Source organism: Toxotes jaculatrix, chromosome 1 (genome assembly GCF_017976425.1).
Source record: "Toxotes jaculatrix isolate fToxJac2 chromosome 1, fToxJac2.pri, whole genome shotgun sequence".
Classification (NCBI taxonomy): domain Eukaryota; kingdom Metazoa; phylum Chordata; class Actinopteri; family Toxotidae; genus Toxotes; species Toxotes jaculatrix.
In genome coordinates this window covers 14,563,674-14,591,575 of record NC_054394.1, presented here as the reverse complement: position 1 = coordinate 14,591,575, position 27,902 = coordinate 14,563,674, and the positions used below count along the sequence as shown (strand labels likewise).

The following is a 27,902-nucleotide window of genomic DNA, read 5'->3' as shown; positions in this document are numbered from 1 at the left end:
CAGTTCTTAGTCTTATACTTCACTGCGTAAGAGACGCTTCACCTCGGGAAAGGAGTGCGTACATATTTTCTTGTTGTTTTGTTGTTTAAAAAAAAAAAAAAAAAGACGTTTGAGGATGAAGGTGGTTCTGCTCCTCGTTATCTCCTGCCTCGCCTTACATAACGGAAAGGGTAAGTCGACGGTTTATTATTATAAAATCTACTTTGTGACTGTTGTTAGACAGAGATACAGGTCGCGGTAGACTTCAGTTGGACTTTTATTTAGACAGGTTGTGGAGGGAAACACATGAAATCATTTCACAGCTCAACAGCTCATGTGTATCCCTAGGACATCCCCACAACCACAGAGCCAAAGTGGAGTCCATCTGGGGCTCTTTGACTGACAAGCGGAATTAGGAATTGTCCCCCCTCACTGGTATTTGTCAACATAATGTCTTTACCGAAAGACAACTGACTCATACGTCTCATTTATTAACGTCAGGTTTCTCTGTTCTCGTTGCTGGGCTGATAGCAGCTCCACATGCTCAACACCTGTACAGCAGACTGCAAAAATCCACACTTTTGTGTAAAAATTTAAAATCATACAGCTCAACTATTATGTTCCTTACCACAGCGTGTTATGATGAGGACTAGGGTTGAGGTTCATGAGGGAAAAATATACGAGAACCCCTGTCTGGTCTAGTTTCCGAGTTAAGTTTCGGTGTGACTTGTTGAAATCTGTGGACATGTAAGGGGTTTTTTAGACTCTCACCATGACACAAGCACTGTTCTGTTTTTAATACAGGCGACATAGGGAAACCCTAAAACAAATGAAAACAAGTAATCTTATAATGTGCTTTTACTGAATTATATCTGATACTAATTTGTGGAATTGCTCCACACAGGCCTACTTTAAAGCATTTATAAACCCCCATTGTCTCCCAGTATCCCTGTTTACATATATCTTTTGTCTGTATTTTTAAATCACTAATAAGACTTTATCATAGTTTAGACTGTGTTTAACAGTTTAATGTCTCTTTTTATAGACGTGGTTCATCTTTTCGTCATCTAATAATCACATTTTGCCAATGACTTGTCGGAATAAGAAAATCATCTAAATCACGATTTTATTCAGTGGAATAAAGATTGAAAATAAAACGATAACATGACAGCTTGTCTGATTTCAGATGTCAAATGACACACTCACTCAAAAGCTTAAGGCCTGCGGGCAGATGACACCAAAACCTACACCCAGTCAAAATGTATCATCAGGCTATCTTTTTTTTTTTTTTTAACTGACAAATAATTCAAACCGTTTCTCACAGGAAATCTCTCATCTTAATCACCATAGTTTCCTTTAGACCTTAATAGTCGATATCACAGATAGTGATAGATTACATTTGGCATGTGTGATGCAGGAATGTGATGCACCAACTTGTCAGGAGGAAAACATCGATTTTTAAAAAAGTTTTAAACAATGTCAAGAGTTCAACAGTGTGAACAAAACAAGGATTTTGGTAGAGGACATGTTCTTGTACAAATTCTGTTTGATGCAGCATTCATAAAACCACCAACTGAATCCCTACATCAATCATCGAACAGTTAAAATCCCCTAATCCAATGATTAATGTGAATTTAGTTTTACATGAACTTTGTCTTACATACGGTGGAAGGAGGGTTAATGCAGTAATGTTTTTACTGTAGCAGTGACACACTGTCAGCTAGTTTCTTTACACAGGATATTGGTGGAAAGTAACTTTTAGTGCTTTTAGCATCAGATAAGCTCTGTGATCAACTTGCTGCGATGCGCTGAGAAAAAGCTTCCGTTGCTTCCTGTTCTGAGACATGACTGAAGAAAATAAACAGCTTTCAAGCCTATAAGGCAAACTGTTACTTTACCCTGTTGCAGAATAGTGTTGTAATCTCCAGAAACTCTCCCAACATGGAACTAGAAATTGTCACACTGAACTGATCCAGATGAGCAGATGTTTCTCAAGAGCTTTCTGACTGAAGTGAATTATTGCATAAGAACTACAGGAAAAAAAAGCATAAATTGAACATCATTTTTTTTTCTCTCTATCTCTAGGAGCGCCAAGCTCTGCGGTGTATAAGTTTGTGAGATGTAACCCTGAGGGTGACCAGGCCAACTGTGTGACTCAACAAGGTCCAGAGATGGCATGGAGTCCAGACCTACCAGCCAAACTGCCTGCTTCAGAAGCAAAGTATCTGTAAGTACCCATGTGTTGTGAGTATCTCTAAGAGATTGTACAAACCTGGGATGTGATGGTTAATTTTCCTCTGTGAGTTGCTCAGATTAAGGTGAGTGAGTCTTGGTAGCAGTAAGTTCACTTCAACGTTAAAACGAGTCTGGAAAACAAAACAACCATCTCTGTGATATTATAGTATACGGTTGTCAGATAAATGCAGACGTTAAATATAGAAATGCTGATTCTGCTTTGGATCTCTCACCTTGGTTTACACAAATCCAACAACGCAACCTCTATCTGGGTGTATCTCTGTGTGTAGTTTTATGCTGTGTGTTTGAGAGAGAATGTGTAAGTGTGAGGTAGGTGGCCAAGAAAAGCCAAAATAGAAGACAACGTGGAGGGATAAAGAAAGACAGAGGGGACAGCAGAGAGAGGGCAGAACTGAAATAAGAAAGGCCTGAGGAGTTCATGGTCTGTTTCACATTGTCCCAGAGCACAGAAGTAGGAGAATATAAAATTTAAAGCAGTAGATGTTGATCTGTGGCCAGTTTTGCTTTAGTTCCCAGCAGTTTGGGATGACGGTGAGAAACGCTGGTCGTTTCTCAGCACAAAAAGATTATTTTACCCAGTTATTGGACTGGTTAGCTGAAAGCATGCTTGAACTCTGTTTACTGAAAACTTGAAAGTAAAGAGGGAGTGTATGCAGTTCAGGGCATCATGTAGAAATAGTCTGCTAATGCTTACTGCATGACACATTTCAGATGTTTTGCTCTTATTCTGCTCTGCATTTTGCATATATAGCATGTATGCAGTTCTGCTTTGGAAAATTCATCTCTTGTTTTGTTCACTCAGCAGTGCGTATAATGAAGGTATCTATGGTTTTGATATGTTCAGACTCATACTGTCCTGAATAATATCGTGTCCTCTATTACTCTTTGCTGTTGACTCATTATCTGAGTTCTACCAATACATGCATGAATAACACAAACTCCTTTGTGCCCTTGAATAGAATAAAGTTAGTGAATTAACAAATTTCTTATTCATTTTTGATGAATAACCGCACATTTAATATCACTGAGTGATTACGTTGAGCATGAAAGAAAGCCAGTGAGTCACATTCACTACATTGGCTGAACTCCTATCTCATTCAGTGCTATGCAGCTGTCAACATAAGCTTCACATTGGATTGTTGCAAAAGTTAACGAGTCATGAATAATTCTCAGATGCCATTTTGTTTCAAGAGATGCATGTCATTTCATGCTTCTGCCTTAAATGGTAAAGTATCATATTCTTGCTACTTTCAATCATTTCAGCTGATGATTACAACAACAGGTCATTTGTTTCTTCACTTTCTGTTACAAAAAAAAAAATTGTCAAAGCAGCAGTTACAGTAACTGGTGGAAGACATGCAAAGCATAACCCGCCCAGAAGTTTTGCTCAGTGTCTTAACAGTTCATACACACACTCCTCATCCCCTTTAGCCTTTGGTGTGAAAGGTTCAGCTTCTATACAGTTTCGATTGCTGTGAAAAAACAATCCTTATCAAACTCTTCCTTTGGAAGAAGTGAGAGCTGTGAAGGAAATATATTTTTAACACTTTGAACCTAAGAGACTCTCAGTTCACACATTGTTCCATTAAGTTTAACTTGGTCAAACTTCAAAACAGTGACTTCCTAGAATTAATGAGCCATTAAGGAACTGCGTGTCTGTGTGTGAGTGTGTGTTTCACACATATGGTAATTACAAAAGAATATATGTTTTAAAGTCTGTATCACAATCTGGGTCTCAGCCCTCAATTTCTTCTTTTAGAGTTCCTCTTAAGCGACACTGATAGTATCAGTTAATGACCTTATGTTTTAAAAAAGGAAAGTTTTCAAATAGGAATACCTCAAATCGTATTTTACCCAGGTTCATTTACAATGCTGCTGAATTCACACTGTGTGTTGAGTGAGTTTAATGAACTTGAGCATTATATAGTCTCACCATAAATAACACCTCAGTTAACGGTTTAAAAGCCACTGCTGAATTAAGAAACTCTGAAATTTAATCTGTGAGAACATCAGTCATAAAACAGTACATCAGATTACATCTAAACACTTCTAAAGCATATTTTCTGTATCAGATGTTCAACGAGGCATAGAAAAGATGGAAGACAGAGATATATACTGAACGCTACTCCACTGAGCCACTCCAATCATATAATTTTATCTGGTCTGACCAAAGAGATGGTTAAAAAAATGTTCAAATGAAAATTAGATGACTTGTTGTGAAGCCTGAATAACCAGTGCTATAAATTAAGAGGATTACACAGCAGACAGACTCGAAGGAAACCAGTCAAAAAAACAGTAGTGTCAACAACAGAAGGTGACAAGTGCAAAGAATGGTTGGAGACACTGTGAATGAACTTGGACAGCTTTGAAAATGTAGACTATTCTCCTGAAATGTGTGTGTTGTTAGTCAGAGTCTTAAATAACCTCCTACATCACTTTGAGCTTGCTTAAAAACACCAGGGCCTAAGCAGCAGCCCTCCCTTCTTTGCAGCTCATGTTGTACAGGAAGCCAGAGGGAAGTGTTGAGAGGAAGTGGGCTGTGACGCCTGGTGGGCTGCTGCTTCTGGTCTATTGTTTTGTATTTAAGTATGTGCCACACTGTTAGGAAACTCCTGTTTGAGAAATAACAACTTACATCTAAAAGGGACACAGTAACCAAGTAATTAAACTAGAAAGTGTAATTTCTTACTTTGACTTATTTATTTCAACAACCCTAGATAGAAAGTCTTTCTACAAGGCAGAATATCATTTACGACTCTTCCAGTTCAAGTCAGGTTAAGTTAATGTTGTTCCTGTACGTCTTTACTGCCTGAAAAAAACAAGATCCACTAGGCTTCCACTTTCATTTTAAAACCATCAGCAGTAGCAGGACACGAGCCTGAGAGTATGTGGTGTTGATGTTTTATCCCATAAACTTTTCCTCTACTTGTTGAAGTTCAGCTAAGCGATTTTGGAAACAATCTTAATGAACCAGTTAACATGTTAAAGTTGTAAGCTGTCACAGTGCTAATTGGAAGGTCAAACAGATGTCAATCAAGCTCAGTCTGTACACACCCACACAGTTCTTAAACAAGATCTAATCAGGAAAAAGATGTGGAAACACCTAAGACCTATGTAGAGGACCGTGAGTGTGTAGGGGACTTGACATCATCTTCCTGAGTAACAACATCAAGATTAATATTATCAGTTTTCTGAAAACAACACACAAACAGAGAAACACCCAACCCTCTACCCTTAAAGTCAGTCTTCACACAAAAATGTGTTTCACTTATTGTTACTGGAACAGAGTGATGAATGTGCAGAGTTTGACTCTAGAAGACTGTTTTCACATTCATTTGCTCAAGGGTGAAAGTTTCTCTGTGCTCACCTTAAAGAAGCTCAAGACACACAGAGGAAGTGACTAACTTACACAAGTGAGATGTGGAAACTTCATACCTCCAACACATATACACTGAGAATGGATTGCATAAAGAAGTAAATGTGCATTTAACAGTTTGGCTGGTACTTGTATAAAAGTAGTAATAAACGTTTTGTGGAAAAACCATATCACAGACAACTTGTTAATTAAAGTATTTTTATATGTCTGGTGGGGATCTTTAAAGCTGAAATCTGAAACTTTCCACAAGTTACAAATACAACAAAGCTGATTCAGTGTCTCATGGTAAGTTTGTCAAGTTGCATCTTGTTGTTGTACAGTTGTGTGTTGTGCAGTGATATGTCATGTCAGTTACAATGAGGTGACGCCAAACTCCATCAACGTTTCTCAATATTTGACTTTCCTTCTGTTTCTAGAGAGGCAAAGCCTGTGGAGGATGAAAGTCCGCAGAGAGAGGAGGAAGAGGAGGATGAGATGGAAGAGGAGATGCTCAGTGAAGGCGGGGAGTCACCTATGAGTGTCCAGGCTGAAGAAGGTTCTGGTGGTTATGAAGGCTCTGCATATTATGGTCTATATGTGGCGGACCGGCCTTATGAAAGTGAGACAGGCTCTGGGGAGTCCTGGACAAATAAAGACATGGACCAGTACAAAGGTAATTTTAATTTTCCACTTCCTCCTTCGTGTCTAGCCCCTTGCCCCTTTCTACACCATGTAGTCTGATCTGTCCTTGTTTTTCTGCTTGCAGCTGGAGATATGAGGGGCCCGAGGTTCTCCAGCAGGGTTTTGGATGGTGAGGCAAAACCAGCAGAGCAGGAGCTGAGAGACGACCACCTTCTGCAGCTGTAGACTGAACACCCGACCACTTACAGACCCACACACACACAAGGCTAGCATCTATTTTATTTCCACCCGGTCCATTCAAATAGTAAAGCATATATAGCATCACCACCTGGTGGTGGAAAACCTTGGTCACTCAGAGACTGACAAAGGCCAAATATAAATTTTGTATTCTCAGTACAGTGTATTGAGGGGAATTATTCTCTTCAACAACTGTAAACAAGCATCTGCCAAAGTAAAGGAATGGTCTGCATAAATGTGAAATACACCCACTTTAATTTAGTTCAAGTCAGCAGTGGCCTGTGTTTGTGCTGTTGTGAAAAAGATGTGTAAGTTGGAAAATGCTTTTTAACATAAAATTTGAAATATGCTTTCAAACCAGTGCAATAAGATTTTGTCCATGTATTGCTCCCTCTTTTTTTTTTTTTTTTTTTTTTTAGCTATGTGGCATGTGTTTGTGACACACAAAACAAAGACTTATTTATATTATTTGATCCCATTTGTCTCAATTGTTGTGACACTTACCCAGGAGGGTTACGCAGCCTATCTTGAGAATTTCTGGCCTGAAAGGTTGAACAAGTGAACCTTGTAAACCCAAACCCCTCAGGAATGACGGGTTCATAAAATCTTAACCACTGTGAGCTGCATCATATTCAGATTATTCATTATGCACATGCATGCATTTCAACATGCTCTGCGTTGTCTAGTTTGCATTTGAAATACTTCTATTAATAAAGGATTTATAACAACAGTAGTCAGTAGTGTTTTCAGTGTGTTAAACGGTAACTACTCTGTTATCTGTTGTCCTAACTGTTTAGTCAGCTCAGCTGTTTGGACAAACAAGGATTGAGTTGATCCCCTGCTGCTTCAGCCTTAAATTTTATACTTGCCAACAACATGAGAGATTGTGTTTGGATGTTTTACAGCTATGCCATTTTCTAGAAGGAAGACAGTTTTGTTTTTGTTGTTTTATATAAAAATTTAAAATAAATTGACTGTATAAATCTGCTTCTCTGGAATAAGGAGAACATGTACATAAGGTAGTGTTAATCACAAATATTTAGACATTGGTGTGTGCATTGTTTTATGACTGAAAGATTAAAATGACTTGGGATATTAAACTTTTCGGACAGCGGGAGCACAAAGCCAATAGAAAGTAGGTACAATAGGCATTGTCTGTGTTTCTGGTTTAAAACAATAAACAATACATCTAGCGCACCAAACAGGATAGTTAGTGGAAAGCTCAGAGGTTTTTTTTTGTTTGTTTTTTGTTTTTTTTTAGCATCATGATGAAATGGTGAGCCTGACTAATATATTGGTAGACCAGTATTATTCCAATATTAGCTTATCACAGATAGCCTATCTGTGATGAGATATGTTGTATCTGCGTATGTATGTTGGCCAATATGTAACATGTAAAAAATGACAGAGGAGAAATGCCAAAGATAAGTCTGAGGAAACTTCTTAACAGTATCATCACTAGTTTGTCCACCAGAGAGCAGTGATGAGCTTATTTTCAAATGTAAAATGTCCCATTCAGTCCATCTTTGGGTGACAATTTTTGAAAAATCAGATTGAATGAATTTCTAAAATATTTATTCTAAGCATCCATATTTAAAAGAGAACATTAATCAATATATCACTGGATTTTTCTTCTCAAATATTAATATGGGTAACAACCTCACAAAATCTGTCAATCAGGCTCTTATTAAAGGGAGTATTACCACAGGGATTCTGCTGTTCTCAGCGAATTAAATAAGGATTAAAACATATAATCAAACAAAATAATGAGATAAACTGATGTCTGCCCTCTTTTCAGTTACAAACTCACACAAAATTCTTGTGATCAATATAACGTTAGTAGTGTGCCTGCCTGTCATGGGTGTTCCCTGCCACCCCGCCTACACAACATGTGACCCGGGTCACATGACGGTGAGCCTCGATACTACCTCCTGGTTCAGACAGACTGGCTACACGGAGCGAGGTTAACTGTTAGCTTTAACTGTCTAGACGGCCGAGATGGTGAGTGTAAAAACAAACACCAGCTTTTCGGACTACACTGAAGTAAACTGGGTTGTTTATTCATAAAAACCCAATATTAACATGGGCTCCCAGTTTCGACTGACAGCAGCTAATTAATATTTAAAGCTGACAGGAAAGCTAGCTGGCCCGGTGGAGTTAGCATCGGTAGCGCTACGAGGCCGTCCCTTCTGTCTCAAGATGTTTTGGCTAGCCAGGGGATTAGCAGCTGTGGTTATGCTTAATAACAATACTAAATAAAGCGGTAATTAGCTAATAATTGCAGGATGTAGTGTGTTTATGTTAACGGTATTTAGAGCTGCAAGGCAGCTAAAATAAACGTCGGTGTTAGCTAACGCTGCTGATTAGCCCGATGTAATGTGAAGTTGTACTGTGTTTCAAGCTGATGTTGAATTGCAGCAATAACTCTTGAAATTACATTAATGGTATTCTGTTTAAAGCATATGCAAGTTGGAAAAACCAAACCAAACTACACTGAACTTGCTGCAGTGACATCGTGTCTACCTTGTTCTTTGTTTGTGTTTTCTCTCCCGTGTAGTTCTTTAATTTTAGTTTTAAACTTTCTACCAAGAGCCTATTATAGAAACATCTTGTCATGGGATAAGATGGATTGACTGGACATGACTGGTCTCTCCTGACACGTTGATGATTGGGCTAGTTCCCTCAGATTTGCTACTTCTGCATGTTGAAGCCTGTGTTTGTGACTTTGTGCCAGCTCAGAGGGAAATAATGTGGCTGTGCAGCTGTGGTGCGCGATTGAGTTAGTGTGACATAGCAGATGTTGTCTTTCTCCCTGGGTATGGACAGGGAATGAGGTAAATGGGATTTATATGGTTATAACATCAGATTGGGATTGTGTGAGTCGCACACCCACCCTTCAGTTCAGTCTCTAATAGTTGAATGTGATAATAGTTGAAAGTAAGAGTAAAGTAAGTATCTTTCATTCTTGTTGCAGTTTGTAGTGTTTATGTCCCTTATATCAAAATAGCCATGTCGTTTTGATCATGGATTTTCCAGCCATCTCTCTAAATCTGACTGATGTTTTGTTTCCATAAGTTCCCAGTTACGTTAGATCTCTTAAGATGTGTCATCTAAAGAATTTCCAGCAAGTTTGACCTTGATGAACTTTAAAGATTGACATGAAAGATTAGCAAGAATCATTCTGCTTAAAATGTGCAGTTCTTGCTTTTTAGGATTGATATAGGAACTTGTTCTTCCATCCACAGTACATCCTAATTTACATTGAATAAGCTTACGTCACCTTAGTATTTCAACTGCTCACAAAGTGGTTTACCTTGATAAGGCTGACTTTTCATCATCTTAAATAGCCTGTATGTTTAGATGTTTAACACAGTGTTATCTATCATGTAATTTGTTTTTCTTTTTCAGAGTTTCCTAGGAGGTTTGTTTGGGCCAGTATGTGAGATAGATGTGCTGCTAAACGATGCAGAGAATAGAAAGACAGCCGAGTTGAAGACAGAAGATGGGAAAGTGGAGAAACACTACCTTTTCTATGACGGGGAGTCTGTGTCTGGCAAGGTAAACTTTATGTTATTTATAAAACAGGGTGAAGAGCTCTCTACACACATGGAGCATGGTGTAACTGCTCTTTTTTATGTATTAGCTAACAGAGCTCAGTCAGGAGATAATGGGCTTCTCTGTCTATTTTTGGGATCCTCTCTATAACTGAGTCCAGTGGGAAATTAAGATTGTTTTGATGTGTGTATAAGATTTGTCCTGAATTCTGGAGGAAGTAAAGCAGCTATGTTTAGGATCTGCAAATGTATCAGCTGACATATCAGGTTTTTTAAGTACTAAGGGAGTATATTCAACATTACTTTCACTTGCCATTTATGTGTGATTGGCTGTTTGCCTTCTTCTGTTATGAAATATGTTTTTCTTAAAAACTTAACCTGTTTAGATCTGCACACGTATGAACACTTAACAGAAATGTGCATATAACTAGTACCAGCAGTATGTAATATGTCATAAGAAGGGCTCACTCTTGTTGGAGATATTCTTTGTGTTCTATAAAGAGGGGATAGTCTAGTTTCATCACATGTTTTCTCTCCAGGTGAATCTAAATGTGAAGCAGGGAGGAAAGCGACTTGAGCATCAGGGCATCCGCATCGAGTTTGTTGGACAGATTGGTGAGCATAATTGAAGTGGTGCATTTATCATTATGTCTCCGTTCTCACTCTGTTTTCCTTTTTTTGGTATGAAGAGATAACTGTTATTTATAATTATGATAAACTAAGCTAACCTTTTTGTTGCTTTGATGTTAGTAGGATGGCGCTGATGGATATATTCTCTTTAACATCTCTAAATTTCCTTCTGCATTTGGCTCCATGAAAAAACTGAAATGCTAATTTGAGTGCATTGGGCTTCATAGCTAGAAAAGTACTTTTCAGCAGTAGGATTTTCTCACGTGACTTAAAGGTTTAACAGAGCATGTGGTTGTCATGTGCAGCCTGCAATAGTAGAGCTGAACCCTCCTCCACACGTATTAACAGTAGGAGGGGCGGAGGGTATGAGTACAGTGTGCTAGAAGAGCATTGAATCAGGATGAAATAAACCTTATGTATAAAGCTTGTAGAAACTGAGGAATAAATTTCCTTTTCTGACAAGTTTATGCTGTTTAAATTTGAAACTCCACCCAGACCTCCTCGAACTCTAAACTCCACTCTGTTGTTTTTCAGAGCTGTTTTCAGATAAAAGCAACACCCATGAGTTTGTGGACTTGGTCAAAGAGTTGGCTCTTCCTGGAGAACTCACCCAGAACAGAAGCTATGACTTTGAGTTCATGCAGGTGGAGAAGCCCTACGAGTCCTATACTGGAGCCAATGTCAGGCTAAGGTATACTCACAGCACAGTTTGATGTGAGGCAAACTGCAGCTTCTGTTATATTATTAATCACATGGGGTGTATTATATATGTGACTGTAACCTCTGTGATTTAGTCTGACTGTATTTTGGATGACAGGGAATTTTATCCAGTATCCAGGTTCAGTCTTATGGTAGCAAATACTCCTCAGGGACACCTTCCTCTATTTCATCTTGTGCTGTTGCCTTACTGGAGGTGGAGAAGGATCAATAAATATATTACTGTTATTGGTACTGGTACATGTAGTGCTAAGGTTACAGTTACTACAAATCTCTCCCACTTAATTTTCTGTATTTCTTTTCATGCAAATTTGATGTGGTTGTCACAGAGTGATACAGTGGAGCGATGTCTTTAGAGGACAGCACGTTCTACTTTGTTTTCGGTTTGAGTCTTACAGCTTGTGCTGTCTGTGTGTTCTTCTTGCAGGTATTTCCTCAGGGTGACAATAGTTCGTCGTCTCTCTGACTTAGTGAAGGAATACGAGTTAATTGTCCACCAGTTAGCCACCTACCCAGACGTCAACAACTCAATCAAGATGGAAGTCGGCATAGAAGACTGTCTGCACATCGAGTTTGAATACAATAAATCCAAGTGAGATCCGTTTTGCTTTAACGTCTCTACTGAAGTTTTTGCTGCCATAGAAAACCTCAAATCCAAATAAGACCTGCCCTTATTCAATTTGAGCAGCTTCTCTTGATGTGTCTGTTTGCCAGATACCACCTTAAGGATGTGATTGTTGGGAAGATCTACTTCCTGCTGGTCAGGATCAAGATCCAACACATGGAGCTACAACTCATTAAGAAGGAGATAACAGGCATTGGTAAGAATCCGGGGTAGCCACATGTGAAGTTAAACTAACCTAGATCTCAAACACATGGATGATAAGTGTGTATGGACCAGCAACATCACTGTGCTACCTTTGAAGTTCATGACGTCTGAGGTTTCTGCTGTTGTTGATTTCCTCTTTTGAGGACTATTTGGGTCCCAGTAAAAGCTTTGCGCCACTTTACCTTATTCTAGCTGACACACTTAAGGAAACTGTTTGTCCTCCTTTTTATAGGTCCCAGTACCACCACTGAGACAGAGACGGTTGCAAAGTATGAGATCATGGACGGAGCTCCAGTTAAAGGAGAATCAATCCCCATCAGACTGTTCCTGGCAGGTAAGAGCTTTTCTTTCTCACCAGCTGAGGTAATTTATCATTTTCCTAGTTAACTTCTCTCTTGTTAAAACATTTAAATAGGCATATTTTTACTTGATGCTTGAGTGACATCTTCTGTGTCCTTTACAGGATACGACTTGACACCCACCATGAGGGATGTCAACAAGAAGTTCTCTGTGCGCTACTTCCTTAATCTGGTGCTGGTGGATGAAGAGGACAGAAGATACTTTAAACAGCAGGTAACACACCTGCACACACAGCAGTAGTATTCTACATTAATATCTGTATGTTTCTCCAGCACACTGAGACACACATGAATAATTTTTGAATTTCAGCCAAGTTGTATCTATATCACTGTACTTTTAGTCTTGTTTATTTAATATCTTACCTTTGTTTAAATCAAAACATTGTTAATTTTATTCTACATTATATTCCACGTGGATCTTGTCCAAATCTTCTTGTGGCTTGTTATTGTGTCCAAGATTGACACTGGTGTTGAAAACTGTGGTTTATAATGTAAAGTCCCCATTGAAGCTGTTGATTATAGTGAGATAAGACACTCTGCATACATTAGATCACTTTAATAGATCATCCTACAGACAGACTGTATTTCATAATCCAGCAGAATGTGTGTTAGTGAAACTGAACAGGGATAAATTACATCTTCCGTACACAGGTATGTATTGTGCCCCTGGCTGCTTTGTATATTTTATTATGTGTAGCATGAATATCTATGTGTCTTGGTGCTTTGCTGCTACCTTCTCTGTCGCAGATGTGCAGGGTTGCAGCAGCAGAATTACTATGTGTTTTTCAGTTTCTAACTCCTGTGGAGTTTTTGACCATTAGTAAAATTGCAAATCAACAAGTGAGTCACCTTTTCTTTTCTTGTGCAAGTGCACGAGGATGCACACCACTTTGCAACTGCTGCCGTATTTCACACTGTTCTGCTGATCAACCGTTAGTGGTGGTACTGTGGAAAAAAAACGTAGCAATTGCAAAGACACTAAGTGAAGAAGAAAACTGCTACCAAAACAAACATGTTCATTTGTCGTGTTTGTTAAACCTCATGGATGCACCTATTTGTCTACCACCAGAGGTTTAATTTTTGGATATTGTACTTCTCCCTGCATTCATTCCTGTGCTTCTGTGTGTAGGAGATTGTTTTGTGGAGAAAAGCCCCAGAGAAGCTGAGGAAAAGAAACTTCCATCAGCGCTACGAGTCCCCTGAGCCCCGAACCCAGCCAGTTAATGCAGAGCAGCCAGAGATGTGAGGCCGACACTACGAACTGAGAATCCACACAGACACAACCCAACTCTTCACTGCTGAACAGCCAGAGGTGTGAGCGCTGCCCCACTACCCCCCTGGACTGAGAAATGTATACATGAATACGCATTACATACGGTCAGACATACCCCCCCCCCCCTTACCATTTCACAGCTTCAGATGTGAGCTGTCCTACCACCATCACTCTCTCCCCAAGAACTGAAACACACCCACTTACAGACGCACAAGTCTGCTGAATGCTAAATGTCAAGGCGAGAGTGCAACTGACCCAAGTAAGGAACAGTGAGGTAGCCAATTTGATCCTGGCATCTCAGACTGAAAATGCACATTCAAGCACCCACATGTGAAGCCATACAGTCTCAGTTTTCAGAGTGCGTAATAAAACGGGAGAGAAGACGGAAAAGAGGAGATGGGCGACAATGGAGACCACCACCACACCTTTAATCGCTTTCTTCTCCAACAAGAGCTTCTTTCAGTTGCATCCTGGACATTCTCTGGCATCCTCCTTCCCAACCTCCTAAAAATGAGGGTTTCTCAGATCTGGATGGGCCACCGAGTGATTAAAAGTATTCAAGTCATATGGGGATCAGTTCGAACGTAAGGCGTGAGAGACTAAGCTATGAGTTAACACGTGGACTCTGTGTTTATACGCAGTACCTGAGTTTGAGCTATGAAGATGCCACTGTACTCTCATTCATCCTTCTAGCTGCTTCTAAGGTTCGGTTAAGTATGGTGCAACAGTTCACAGACTGCTCTATTCATGTAGAATGTCAACTTCATTGGAAAATTTTGGTGCAGCAAATGTCCATCTTAACATATATTTAATCCTAAATTTCATCTTCAAATGTGGCTTGTTTGTAAAAACCAAAGTATATTCCACTCTTACCAGTTTCCTGTTCCAGCCCACCATTCATTTCATGCAAGAAAAGGTTGTGGATGGACATTATTATTTCAGTGTCATTTCATGGAATTATTTAAGTAACTTAAAATTATCTAGAGCTGCAACTAAGCATTATTTTCACTAACAATTCACTGAGTCTGCAATTCACAATTTCCTAGTGCCAGAGGTGACATCTGCAAATGACTCACAGTCTAACCCTAACCCCCATCATACCTTCAGGTTCTCTGCTGAAGATTTTCAAGCTCAAACAACATTTCAGTCTCTCGTTAAGATGAATATTTGATGCAGTTTTCACTGATGAGGTCGTTCAGTTTACTACAGGATTGCCTCCAAATTTCAAGATGTTCCTCTGGCATGCTGTATTTTGTTTGATCTTTAAGGTGCTGTTTATTTATGACTAATCTTGTAGAATGGAAACCATTTATTGTTTGTCTTTCGAAGTTATTTTAAGGGTCAGCTCACCTAAATAGTAGGTAGGTTATGTGGATAATGGGAATTAAATTTCAGTACTTTGAGCTCAGCAGATGAAATTCAACTGACTGCCATTCTATTGGGGTGGAGGATGAAATCCAAGAGAGATATCTACACGTTAAATCTGTATGGATAAATTGAAAATATGTTTACTTGTCATTTGGGTGAACTGAACCTTTAAGCTCCCATATGCAGGCTGGTGTCAGCTCACTATCACATCAGAACATCAATCACTGTAAGAAATAGATTGTCTTCACTCTCTAAACTGCAAAGGTTAAAAAAGTAGCAGTTTCTATTTACATTTTGAATAATTCAGTGGAACAATGAAATGATGTTAGCCATGATCAGATCCACTGTTCTTTACACTTTCACATTATTTCTCTTAGGGTGCAGCCTTTTTTTTCCTCTTTGTTTTAGCCTGTTGGTTTGGTATATTTGAAATAATAATGTAATAAATGGCTCATGTCTGCAGTTGTAAGCACTGGAAGGGATGCAGTATCAACTATACTGTAAAATCCAACAATGTTCCACTGTGATGCTCAGACCGGCAGTTTAGGTCCTGCTTTAAAGACACCCTCACATACACATACACACACACACACACACGCACGCGCGGTTCAGCGATGTTACAAGTTCTGTGTGTAGGATCAGTTTGCCCTTTAGCTCTGATCTGTGGCCAGTTTTGCACTTTTCCCTCCGATGCTTAACCTTGTAATAAAGGGGCATGGAAGCTGAAACGAAACATCACTCAAGGAAAACTTCACCTCAGAGATCTCCTGTGTCTGTAATGGAAATTATACTGTCATTTATATATCACTACTTATTTTAATTGGCTTTACCAAGAACTATATTTTGTTGCTTTTTGTCTCTTGAATGTGCAAGTCATGCCTCTATGTTATGTTTCATTTCTTAAATGTTTGAACACTCAGATCTACAACTAAAATTTTCTTTGTTCCTTCAGTGTTGACCTTGCAATTTGGTCTTTCTTTGTCTGGGAACAGTGTAATTTATTTGCAAGTAATGCTTTGTTTCTCTATGCCTGTCATATATTTTCTGTCTTTCTGAACACTGTACAGGTAGGGTTTGTTTGGTGTGCTTTAAATACCTTCCAAGGTAATGAAGAAACACTTAAATGCCAAAACTCTCTGCCCCTGTCTTATCTACTGCATGTTTATCTTTACACAATGTCTAATCATGCCATCAATGTGTGTGCGTGTGTGTGTGTATATGTGTGCGTGTGTGTGTGATAAGATATGTGTATATATACACCAAACCCAAATATATAGCTTAAATGAATAGTGAATAAAGCAAATTTATACTGAATATTGTGTCAACAACACTCATTCAAAAAATGGTCAGAAAAGCTTGCTTCCTTTATTGTCAACAAGTATGTCTCATGACATGTTGTACACCTAAACAAGAGGATAGTGTTGAATGTTTAATTGTCATATTGATTCAGACAGTGACATCTGTCTGTCATCAGTTTCCTTCACAATGATAGGACACTTTACATTCAGGACCACAAAATGTATAATAGTAATACCATAGGGCGCCGGGCCCTTCGAGTCCGTCCATACGAATTGCCTGATTGGTTCGGTTTGTTATGTGAATCACACGGTGTGATCGAGTGTGTTCAGGGATAGGATAGCTCTATATAGTGGCGGTCATTTGAATTTTTCTTTGCAGAGTAGGTTGGTTTGTTGCGGTTGTTAGGTGTTGTAGTAGTGTTGATAACGTATTTTTGGACAATCAGTGTAGATAGAGCAATAGATACATATAGTTTTTCTACAGTTTTTGGACAATCAGTTTCTTCTTTTACAAACTATTTCTGTCTCTGTGTGTGTATTTATATGTAATTAATCTATGTCTTATCTATTTCTAATGCTTTTTAGGATTACATATCTACATAACTCTTTATCTATATCTAATTTATATATTATATATCTATTGCTCTATCTACACTGATTCTCCAAAAATACACTATCAACACTACTAACTCTCAAAACTCCTAACAACCGCAACAAACCGACCTACTCTGCAAAGAAAAATTCAAATGACCGCCCCTATACAGAGCTATCCTATCTCTGAACACACTTGATCCCGCCAAGTGATTCACATGACAAACTGAACCGATCAGGTGATTCGTATGACGTCCGAAAGCACTCACCTGCTTCGAACGTCACTCAAGTGCTTCAAACCACAGGTCGGTACAGTGGTTCAATATAACTGCCTCATGAGCTACCGCACATGTGTCGGTGCCTCGAGTGTTAGAGGACCGTCACTAGGGACGACTCCCACACTCTTCCAACCTAACCACCACCCTGAGTCAGGGTGCTGTTTCTACATGCTTATGCTGGTGGTGCATGCTGGGAGATGGGGATGGCGCCAATTGGCCAATTCCCCACACAGTAATATGATAGATAATAGAAAACATCTTAACAGCGCTGATGATTTTCTTTTCACGTGGTTGTGCCGCCCCCCGTGTGATGCTGCCCCGTGCGGCTGTCTGGTTCGCCTGTGCCAAAAACCGCAACTGGACATTATTGATGATTTTGCAGTAAGGAAGGCCAGAAAGGTCAGGTTTTAGTGTTAGTTTTTGTTTGTTTGTTAGTTTTTTTAAAAAATAGTATTATAATTAGATTTCCTTTAGTGTGTTTTCATTTGTGTGGTGAAGGATTTGTGCTATTCAAAATATTTATTCTATATTTTATTTGTATATTATTCTTTTATTTTCTTTATTATTCTAAAGTAATAAAGTTGTATTGTTTTTATTTTATATTATTGTTATTCTCTGCTGATTATGTGTGATTGTGTATAATTTTGCCACTTTTATGTATATAGAGTATATTTATTTAATTTCTGATAACTTTAATTTCTAAATTGTTTTGGCATATTGTTAAAACATGGCTGTTTTTTTCTTTTGGTGGGGGAGGGGCGGAGGGGGGGCGGAGGGGGTGTCGTCCAGAGAGTAAATGTAGAACCGCCACTGCAATCACACAGTGGAATATACGATCTTCGACTTCAGATATAGACGGTTTTTGCCTGTTTATAATTCATCAAACACAAAATGAATTGTCGGTCATATTAATTTATATGACATAAAATGCTCATATAACCATAGACGGTATGTAACCGCGTAGCTCTCATTACGTTTTGAATGAATGTTATTTTTACTTGATTTTGACACAGGCACATTTGAGGACAGCTACACGGCAACTGGGCCTGACCCACGTTGTGCTATCAGGAAGAGAACTGTGTTGACCGTCCTCTGCCGAAGCTGTTATAATCCTCATATTTGGACCTGCTGAACAGCATGGAGCGACAGTAACGCCGCTTTTGTTCGTAGCCCACAGACTGTGCTAACACCGCGGGTGTAACTATGTCAGTAAACCGGTGTATGTCCTTGTTTTCTCGGCTTCAGCGTCACATTAACAGCCGGACTGCCCGCATCACCGCGGGCGCCTGTCATGTGTCTCCTAGGTCCGGTTTGTTACAAAAACAGCATCAGGCTGGTTCTGTGGTTTCCAGCAGAAATGTTTCATCTAACAGTTCTCCTCCAAAAGCCCCGGACACTTCTCTGTTTGTCCCCGTTTCTCTGAAGACAGACTCTTCGCCAGATGGGAGTGTAGGAGTGGAGCTCACCCAGCTTCTGGCTAAAGGTCAGTAAATTTACTTTTAAGTAAATAACAGCATCTAATTCACGTATGCTACTGTCAGGCTCAGCTCCACTGTTCGGTCTTTCTTATGCAGTTATAGTATTTTACTGTGTTTTTGGTGCTTTTGCTACTGCTGAAGTATTGACATGAAAGTCGTTTTCTTTTCTTTTTATATTTTCTAATGTTAGTTTCTCTCTGCTCGTTGTGTCTTCAGATGAACTTCTGAAGGTTTTGAATCGGTTTTATAAGAGGAAGGAGATACAGAAGCTGGCAGCAGATCATGGCCTGGATGGTGAGGAAACAAACTGTTAAATCAACTGTTGATCTTTTCACAGTTTTCAATACACTGTCAGAGCAGTTTACTCAGTCACCAATAACTGTCAATTAATTATTGTTCTAGGTTGTAAGATCACAGGGTTTTAAAATACTGTCTCATAACATACTGTCACTGTCATGATGCTGTGTGTGTGTGTGTGTGTGTGTGTGTGTGTGTGTGTGTACACAGCTCGTCTGTTCCACCAAGCCTTCATCAGCTTCAGGAAGTATGCACTGGAAGCGCCAGCTCTCCCCGCTGATATGCACATTATCCTCAGTGACATCTGTTGCGGAGCAGGTTTGTCCGTTTTTGGTAAAGCCACAAGATGTGTGTATGTCAGTAGTAACTAATTAAACTTAGAATTTAATCAACTTTCATTTCTGCTTCTCTTTAGGTCACATAGATGACATCTACCCGTACTTCATGCGGCATGCCAAGAAAATCTTTCCCATGCTGGACTGTATGGATGACCTGAGAAAGATCTCAGACCTCAGAGTCCCCGCCAACTGGTATGTATTATGGATCCAGATCCAGGAATGTTGGAATATTGGATTTAACTTTCTGGCACTCTGGGACATTAAAATGGTTCTAGGTTTCAGTCACTATCTGAATGCATTGGGGTTATAGTATCTTTCTGATGTATGTTCATCAGGTACCCTGAGGCTCGTGCCATTCAGAGGAAAGTGATTTTCCATGCTGGTCCCACTAACAGTGGTAAAACATACCATGCCATCCAGCGCTACCTGGGTGCTAGGTCTGGAGTCTACTGTGGCCCTCTGAAACTACTCGCCCATGAGATCTTTGAGAAGAGCAATGATGCCGTACGTATCCACTGATTTTACACATCAAAGTCTTTTTACAGATCTCAGGCAGTGCTGCTGCATCTGTGAAAAAAGATGATGTGTGAACCCTTAAGTGGCTCTGGAGGGAGCTCACGAAATCTGATAAGTGACAGATTAGGCTCTATGGAATAAAAAAGACAACATCTCTGGTTCTTCTGTGCCACTCTTGAACCTTTTTAAAATTGTCCATTGTAAATTCAACAATGTTAAAGGAATGTGATGCTAAACTGGTGGAGCTCTCTTTCATAATGCTCTCTTTCTTGTGCTAATATCTTTATCTCACTGTGTATTTTTTTAAATCTCTTCTTCACCACACAATTCTTACAATACTGATGACAGCTGTCCTTTGTGTGTGTGTATTTGTTTGTGTGTGCTGCCAGGGTGTGCCATGTGACTTGGTTACAGGAGAGGAGAGGACCTTCGTGGACTTGGACGGTCGAGCAGCTTCTCATTTGGCCTGTACCATTGAGATGTGCAGCGTCACTACACCTTGTAAGTGAAAACAACACATACAAACATTTGTACACATTGTACATACACAACATTTCTGTTTAGTAGCATCAATAAAACAAGAAAACAACATTGTTAATTAATTGTGAATTAACGGCTGTAATAATATTGAAACATTGACTAAAATTAGTCCTAGAGAGGCAAAAATCACAAAAGATGAATTTAATTGTTCTTACCTTTGAAAATAAGGTGTTTGATGTTTTTGTTTTGTGGCTATAATCGCTGATGCTCAGATTCGAGTACTTTGTTATTATCCTTAAAGTGATGCAAAGGAATTTACAGATCACTGATTCATTTGTTTGTTTTTCATGAGATATTTGAAGTTACTGGCACAGATATGTCACATTTTGGATACACGTTTCTCTTCTTGCAGAACGCTCATCAGTCAAAATACATCACCTAGAATATTTACTACAGGGTTTTTATTTGTTTGTTTGTTTTTTGTGTGTAGATGAGGTGGCTGTAATTGATGAAATTCAGATGATTAGAGATCTTTCCAGAGGCTGGGCCTGGACCAGAGCACTGCTGGGTTTGTCTTCTAAAACTTTTATTTTTACCCCTCAGTTAAAGTAATCCTTAATATTTGCAATAGTGACACTCATGATAATCAAGCAATTACAATGAACATTTATTTTCTGAATTGCTTGTTTTATGTTGTGAACAACATTTTGGGGCATTTTTACGTACATGGTCACCTCTAACAAACCGAATGTGCACTGCTCTGTTATGTGAAATTTTCGGTTGGTAGGTCTCTGTGCAGAGGAGATCCACGTGTGTGGAGAACCTGCAGCCATAGACTTTATCAGAGAGCTGATGTACACCACTGGAGAGGAGGTGGAGGTGAGGCTTCGGCATATAGTGCATCAGGAAGAGTGTGGCTGGTGTTGTCCAACTTTTCTTTTGGGGCACTGCTCACTTTCCTCTTAACTGTCACTGTCCCCTTCATTTCTCTTTAAGGTGCACACCTACCAGCGTTTAACTCCATTCTCAGTCCTGGATCAGGCTGTGGAGTCATTAGACAACCTGAGACCAGGAGACTGTATTGTCTGCTTCAGTAAAAACGACATCTACTCCATAAGCAGACAGATTGAGGCCAGAGGACTAGAATGTGCTGTAATTTATGGGAGTTTACCACCAGGTGAGTGTGTAGGAATAAAACTGGTCTTCAGTCGTCTTGGCGACTAAAAGCGATATATTTGTCCACCCCTCTGTGAGGTTTTTGTTTTTTGTTTTTTTTGTCCATGTATAACATCTGGAAACTCATCAAGGTCTTAGTAAACTCAACTTGCAAAATCACTGCCACAACAAAACCATTAGGAAAAGAAAAACATGTTAATCATAAGTGATTTACAAACCTTTATTCCAGACTTTATTTTCTAATAGAAACTTTTGTAAATGAGCTCCAGACTCTGATGATTATGGTTTTACAGAGACCAAACGTAGTTGTTCTATGGTTTACAGGCACCAAGCTGTCACAGGCCAAGAAGTTCAATGACCCTGATGACCCCTGCAAGATCCTGGTCGCTACAGATGCCATTGGAATGGGCCTTAACCTGTACGTACCTTCATACACACTGTAATGATACCAAGGTCTCTTCTGTTCTGTATCTTGTTTCATTTCTTTATTCATGTAAATTAGAAAATGTGTTCAGCATACACCACCAAGAGTTCTTAAATTCTACGTATAGAGGCTTTAATATGCTACACTGGCAGCATAATGGTCAAATTTTTATCAAGGAATTGTGTGGATCCCATCAGCTCATCTCACACGTATCCATTTGTCTGTATGTTTTCCGCTTCCTCTCTATAGGAGTATAAAACGTATCATCTTCAACAGTCTGGTAAAGCCTAATGTTAATGAGAAGGGGGAGAAACAGATGGAGACTATCAGCACATCACAGGCTCTGCAGATAGCTGGCCGTGCAGGGAGGTCGGTCTCATTTCTGCTTATGTTATCTCCATTCTGGAGGGTTAAAGGTGGGAGAGAAGCTGAAAACCTGTCTCCTTCATCACTGCTCTTAGGTTCTCCTCCAAGTTTAAAGAGGGAGAAGTTACCACCATGCACAGAGATGATTTGCCTGTCCTGAAGGAAATACTCAGCCACTCAGTGGACCCCATAGAGGTGATCACGCATACACACACACACACACACAAACTGGCATACATTCAAACACACACACACACACACACACACAGCTGCACTGGATGTCAATCTCTCCTCCTTTGTCTCAGACTGCAGGTCTCCATCCCACAGCAGAGCAGATAGAGATGTTTGCCTATCATCTACCTGATGCTACACTGTCCAACCTTGTTGTGAGTACAGCCATCTGTTCATTTGCCCTCTCACCTTTATTAAGCATGACAGCAACAGCAAGTGAGGAAAATGATAACGATGAGCTACAGCCATGTAACTTTAACAGTGAAGGGTTCACATATGTTCACTCATTTACATTAGTCTCCGTTTGCTGCATGTCACCCCCCCCCCCCCTCTCCTCATTTCCTGTCTGTCTCCAACTGTCCTATCAGAATAAAGGCCCCCAAAAATACTTTAAAAAAGGGCTCTAATCATTGCAGCAGGTTGCTCTATTTTTTTTCAGTTGTTATTTTCCTGGAGCCATTCTTACATGATGAATGCTTTGAGTGACATGGCACGTTATCCCACTCAAAATACCTGGTTCAACAAGGCAGGATACTAAGAATGCAAATAACAGCCAAGAAAACACTGGTAAATTCTGGTGGTTTTATCCACAGTACTTGAGTCCTGGTAGATCCTTTACACTAGGTAAATGACCTTGTTTTTCATGTGTCTCCACTGTAGCCTCATCTTCTTATCTTGACTCTCATCTTGATCTAGTAACGTGTCTCTGTTCATCTATTTTGTTTTGTTTTCAGGACATATTTGTCAGCCTCTCTCAGGTGGATGGTCTGTATTTTGTCTGCAACATTGACGACTTCAAGTTTCTGGCCGATATGATTCAGCACATCCCACTCAACCTGAGGTCACGCTATGTGTTCTGTACTGCTCCCATCAACAAGAAACAGCCGTTCGTTTGCACCTCCTTCCTGAAGGTAAGGATAAGTAGAAGTAAACAAGGTAAGGAGGCATGAGATTTAAGGAGGGAAATGGAGAGAGACCAGGAGCGAAGGATGGCCCAAGGAGCATTAGCAATCGCTGGTGAAATGTAATAATAATTAATTAATAGTAACAGCAGGGATGTGGTGTATTTTATTGGGGTCAGTGGAAGAGCAAACACAACACACTCGGCTTTACTTAATCACTTCAGGTTATCAAACAGAACCTGATTTGGTAAGTCAGTGTTGTAAAAAAAAAAAAAAAAAAAAAAGTCCAAGGAGGGCTGAAAATTTGTTTGTAGGCACTGTACTATATCCCTCTCACTTTATTGTTATATATCGCTGATAAAACAAGATAAGCTCCACAATAAAAATTATTGTCCACAGCAAGTAACCTTTGAGATTCAGGGCTTTGTTCTACATGTTGGTGGTGTTAATGTGTGCAAGGAAAACTCCTTTCTGCATGTAGAGCGATCAGGAAGTGTATTATTTAAATGCAAAGCAAAATATTTCATTAGTTTAAATACAGTAATCTTTTTAAAAAAAATATATTTCTCTTGATTGCGTTAATATTAATGGGGATATTAGGAAACTGTTCAAGAAGATATTTCATTATATTTCTTTCCATTTGCTTGTTTGTTAAGCTTTGCATACTGTCCAGTACTTAGAGCCCTGAGCTCTTGTTTCTCTTTCAGTTTGCCCGTCAGTTCAGTCGAGACGAACCCCTGACCTTTGACTGGGTCTGTCGTCATGTCAACTGGCCTCTTGCCCCACCCAAAAACATTAAAGACCTGGTTCACTTGGAAGCTGTTCACGATGTGTTGGATCTTTACCTCTGGTTAAGGTAACTAAATCATATTTAATGTTTCCACTTCTTTTACCAGTCATTTAAATGGGGTTATTATTGTCAGGTGTTGTGTACAGGAACATGGTGCAGTGAATGTGAACAAACGTTGATGAAACAGGAGTTATCATCTTATTTTTTCTTTACAATATAACATTTTATTTTTACAGGCAGCTCTGTTAATGACTACTTCCCACTTTAAACCTTGTTGCTGTTTATGTGTGTCTGTAGCTACCGTTTCATGGACATGTTTCCAGACACTTCCTTGGTTCGAGAAATCCAGCGGGAGCTTGATAATGTCATCCAACAAGGTGTCCAAAATATCACCCGCCTCATCAGAGCCACTCACCCAACCATTACTACTCCACTACAGACACAGAGCAACAGTGATGAACAAACAAGTGGACGTGCCGATAGTATTTATTTGACCGGCAGCAGAGGTCAGAGGGGACATAGAGGGTCAGGAGAGATGATGGACAGCTCTCTGGCCAATCGACTGGTAAGAGACGGGCTATTGACTCCCGATTTGCTCCAACAGCTGCAGAAGGAGTGGTCCAAGGGTCAAAAGCAGGATTTAACCAATCAGCGCTCGCTCGATGCAGGACATCAAAATAAGAACAACAAAGGGAAAAGAAAAAAGAAGAAATGAAGAGTTAGAGAATTACATTGTAATTTTTGCGCAAGGTCAGTACTGTTCCCATGGAGATCAATTACTGATACAAGTCTTGGATAGTTTCTGGCTGTTTGTTGGGAATAAATCATGATTTAAGGCAGGTAAAAGGTTTATGAACATTTTCTAGCCCTGCAGTGATCATAAAAAAAAGCTTTTAGCTTGAGCTATTAAAGTAAAACACACACAAAAAAACACCAAAATGTAGTTTGAACACAAGAGCAGAGTTTTATGATCTGATCTGAGAGTTGCACCAGAGTACTACCATTAAGGTTGTCATGAAACCCACTTAATTTTACTCTGCTATAAGCTCACTTTGTATGTTTTCTTCCAACCTACAAATGTACAAACTGTAACTAGTGAAGGAAAAAAATATCTCTAGTTCAGGATCCTGTGAACAGGTGGCTACTGTCTTGGTCCTTCTGATAGATCAGGTACCTGCTGAGAGATTCTCCCTTTTCAGTGGGAGCATAAAATAACTCACAGAATCGCCATGGAAACAAATTGAAGTGTCAAATTGGCCCACCAGCTAACTTTACTGACCCCACTAGGATTTCACTAACAAGAAATGGATCCATTTCCGTGGGTCATTGTGAGAGGTGCCTTGTCCTGTTGGAGTTACCATTGTCCTACAGTTCACACTGAGCTGACAAGAAATGTTTCAACAAAAGTCACACTGTCAAAAATGCTATTTTAAAAGCATTTTGTGTGACCAGGAAATAGTTTAAAATGCACTGTGTGTGCGTTATGAAGGTCTGGAATTGGTGTACTCTTGCTTTGCTCAGTCCAGGACTCAAATGTAGAAATTCAGAACAGCATGAGAGTATATATCCAACTTATTCGGGTATACCTCTAGTATTCAGTTTAAACTACTCTCTGATGAGCTGCATTTTCTGTGAGCATACTGTTAACATTTTATATAGATTGATATGAGGATATGAGCGCTACCCTGTTAGTGTCTATAAACAGATGAGATGCCGTATTTTTTTTTCTTGTTTGTATATTTAAGGTGATGACATTAGTCATTAAAAATCTGTTGTTTTAACTGTCTTGATTTAATGTTTGTTTTTCCTGGTGCCACAAATCTTAGTTGAATAGTTATGACACATGAAAAACTAATTCTGAAGTAAGTTACAAACAATGCTTCAGTGAAGGTTATACACATTATTGAATGGCAGCATAATGCAATCCAAACTTTAAAGTGCATTTTCAATGGAACATGAAGCAACAAAGTGATGAAACCATATATACCAATCATAAAAAATGCAAGGGGGGGAGTTGTAGGTTTCAGCAGTGAGGATCACTTCCGCGTTCAAAAAGCTGCAGTTCCTCGGCTGCCGCTGGGGGCTGGCTCCAGAAGTGAGCAATTCTCCATTGACCCCCATGTTAAAATAGCCAACTTTACAGCCTAAAAAAACATATTTACAGCCTGGTACATTTTTTGTTTTTGGTCTCTATTAATAGTTTCCACCTCCGTGAACACTGTGAGGGGGGTGAATTTTTTTGTACCACAACCGTTTTAGTGTTATTTAGGCGTAATAAATTGGGGCGTGGTTACGTTGAGTGACAGCCCGTAGACAGGCACTGACAGTTAGCTCTTTGCTAAAGCATCGGCTGGGCTAGGCGGCTACATCCAGAGGCCTCCGGCTACCTCCAGCGGTTGACAGGGGCTGCAGTGCCCGTGTTTGTTTGCCAATGTTCGGATAGGTTTTTGTGACAATATGGCTTACTGTAGTGTAGACTGTACTAGCCGACCGTCTAAAAAGTCTGTGTTGCAGTTTTTTCGGTAAGTAAATTTCTCACTATTTTACCTGGACGTTTGCACTAATTAGCATGTATTAGCATATTTTGCAGCTGGCTTATGACTTAATTATCGATTTATGGTCGCTGCTGATACTGGTAGAGGACCGGAGTGGATAATGTTAGGAACGCTGCTGCGGTGTGTTCCGTGCTTTCAGAGTCCGTTTATTGCGGGAATATTGGGCTACAATTTTATTTCGCCTCATTTTTCTGTTTAAAAAGTCCGACATTGCATGGACAGAGCAGCTCCGTCAGTAAGCGGCTGCTGTAACTGTAAGTGGATAGTGGGTGGAGGCAGCGGTGAAAACCGGTAAATATTAAATATTCAACATTTTAATATATTATTATCATCATTATTTTATCGTTATCATTAATAATGACAATAATAACAATAATAATGTTTTTAACTTTTTAATATATTTTATCAATATGAAATAATAATGATTGTTTCACAGTTAAATAATAGGCTAGAAATAAATTTCCCCCCACAACTCCACCAAACCCTGCAGCTCCACCTAAAACCTCTCTATCTGAAACAGTCATGTTTAAAACACAGCAGCAACATTATGATTTCTGTTGTACGCTTTGTGTCACGGTTACACGGGGTCGAGCTAGTGGGGTCGGACTCGGGGACTGTGTGGTGGATGTAGCTGCGTGTAGCTGCCGCTTAGCTTGTTAGCCTAGCTGATTAGCCTTAGGCTAGCTCTGTTGCTCCGAGCTAAGTGGCCGGGTTCTCGTCCGGCTGACCCCGGCTGACCCGTAGAGTAACCGCCTCTTCGCCAAATATCGAAAACACTCCCACTAAAATCCAAGATGGCGCAGCTCAAATGCCCATGGTTTGGTCACAAAACCGACTCCCCGAAACCAATGGGTGACGTCACGGGTGCTACGTACATGTCTTATACAGTCTATGAAAAAATGGCAAGTATACTTATTAAAAGAGAGGAAAGATAAGCCCATAAAATATGGGAAACAGTCTCACATAATGAACAACTGTGTACC

General features: G+C 39.6%; 3 protein-coding genes across 3 annotated transcripts; all 3 read left to right on the top strand.

Moving 5' to 3' along the window:
* Window positions 1-9: 9 nt before the first annotated feature.
* Window positions 10-7,199, top strand: srgn (serglycin). Its single transcript, XM_041042914.1, has 4 exons — window positions 10-170; window positions 2,065-2,206; window positions 6,028-6,263; window positions 6,357-7,199. The coding sequence occupies exons 1-4, from the start codon at window positions 116-118 to the stop codon at window positions 6,455-6,457; spliced, it is 534 nt and encodes a 177-aa protein (XP_040898848.1). The 5' UTR covers window positions 10-115; the 3' UTR covers window positions 6,458-7,199.
* A 1,176-nt stretch (window positions 7,200-8,375) lies between these two features.
* Window positions 8,376-16,503, top strand: vps26a (VPS26, retromer complex component A). Its single transcript, XM_041037708.1, has 9 exons — window positions 8,376-8,470; window positions 9,878-10,027; window positions 10,563-10,638; window positions 11,188-11,344; window positions 11,798-11,962; window positions 12,085-12,191; window positions 12,432-12,533; window positions 12,663-12,772; window positions 13,688-16,503. The coding sequence occupies exons 1-9, from the start codon at window positions 8,468-8,470 to the stop codon at window positions 13,802-13,804; spliced, it is 987 nt and encodes a 328-aa protein (XP_040893642.1). The 5' UTR covers window positions 8,376-8,467; the 3' UTR covers window positions 13,805-16,503.
* Window positions 16,504-18,427: 1,924 nt separating this feature from the next.
* supv3l1 (SUV3-like helicase) lies at window positions 18,428-26,139 on the top strand. Its single transcript, XM_041044268.1, has 16 exons — window positions 18,428-18,849; window positions 19,061-19,138; window positions 19,352-19,459; window positions 19,557-19,671; window positions 19,815-19,983; window positions 20,385-20,496; window positions 20,966-21,043; window positions 21,263-21,354; window positions 21,472-21,652; window positions 21,976-22,069; window positions 22,325-22,444; window positions 22,537-22,636; window positions 22,747-22,827; window positions 23,407-23,583; window positions 24,282-24,430; window positions 24,662-26,139. The coding sequence occupies exons 1-16, from the start codon at window positions 18,570-18,572 to the stop codon at window positions 25,077-25,079; spliced, it is 2,352 nt and encodes a 783-aa protein (XP_040900202.1). The 5' UTR covers window positions 18,428-18,569; the 3' UTR covers window positions 25,080-26,139.
* Window positions 26,140-27,902: the final 1,763 nt, after the last annotated feature.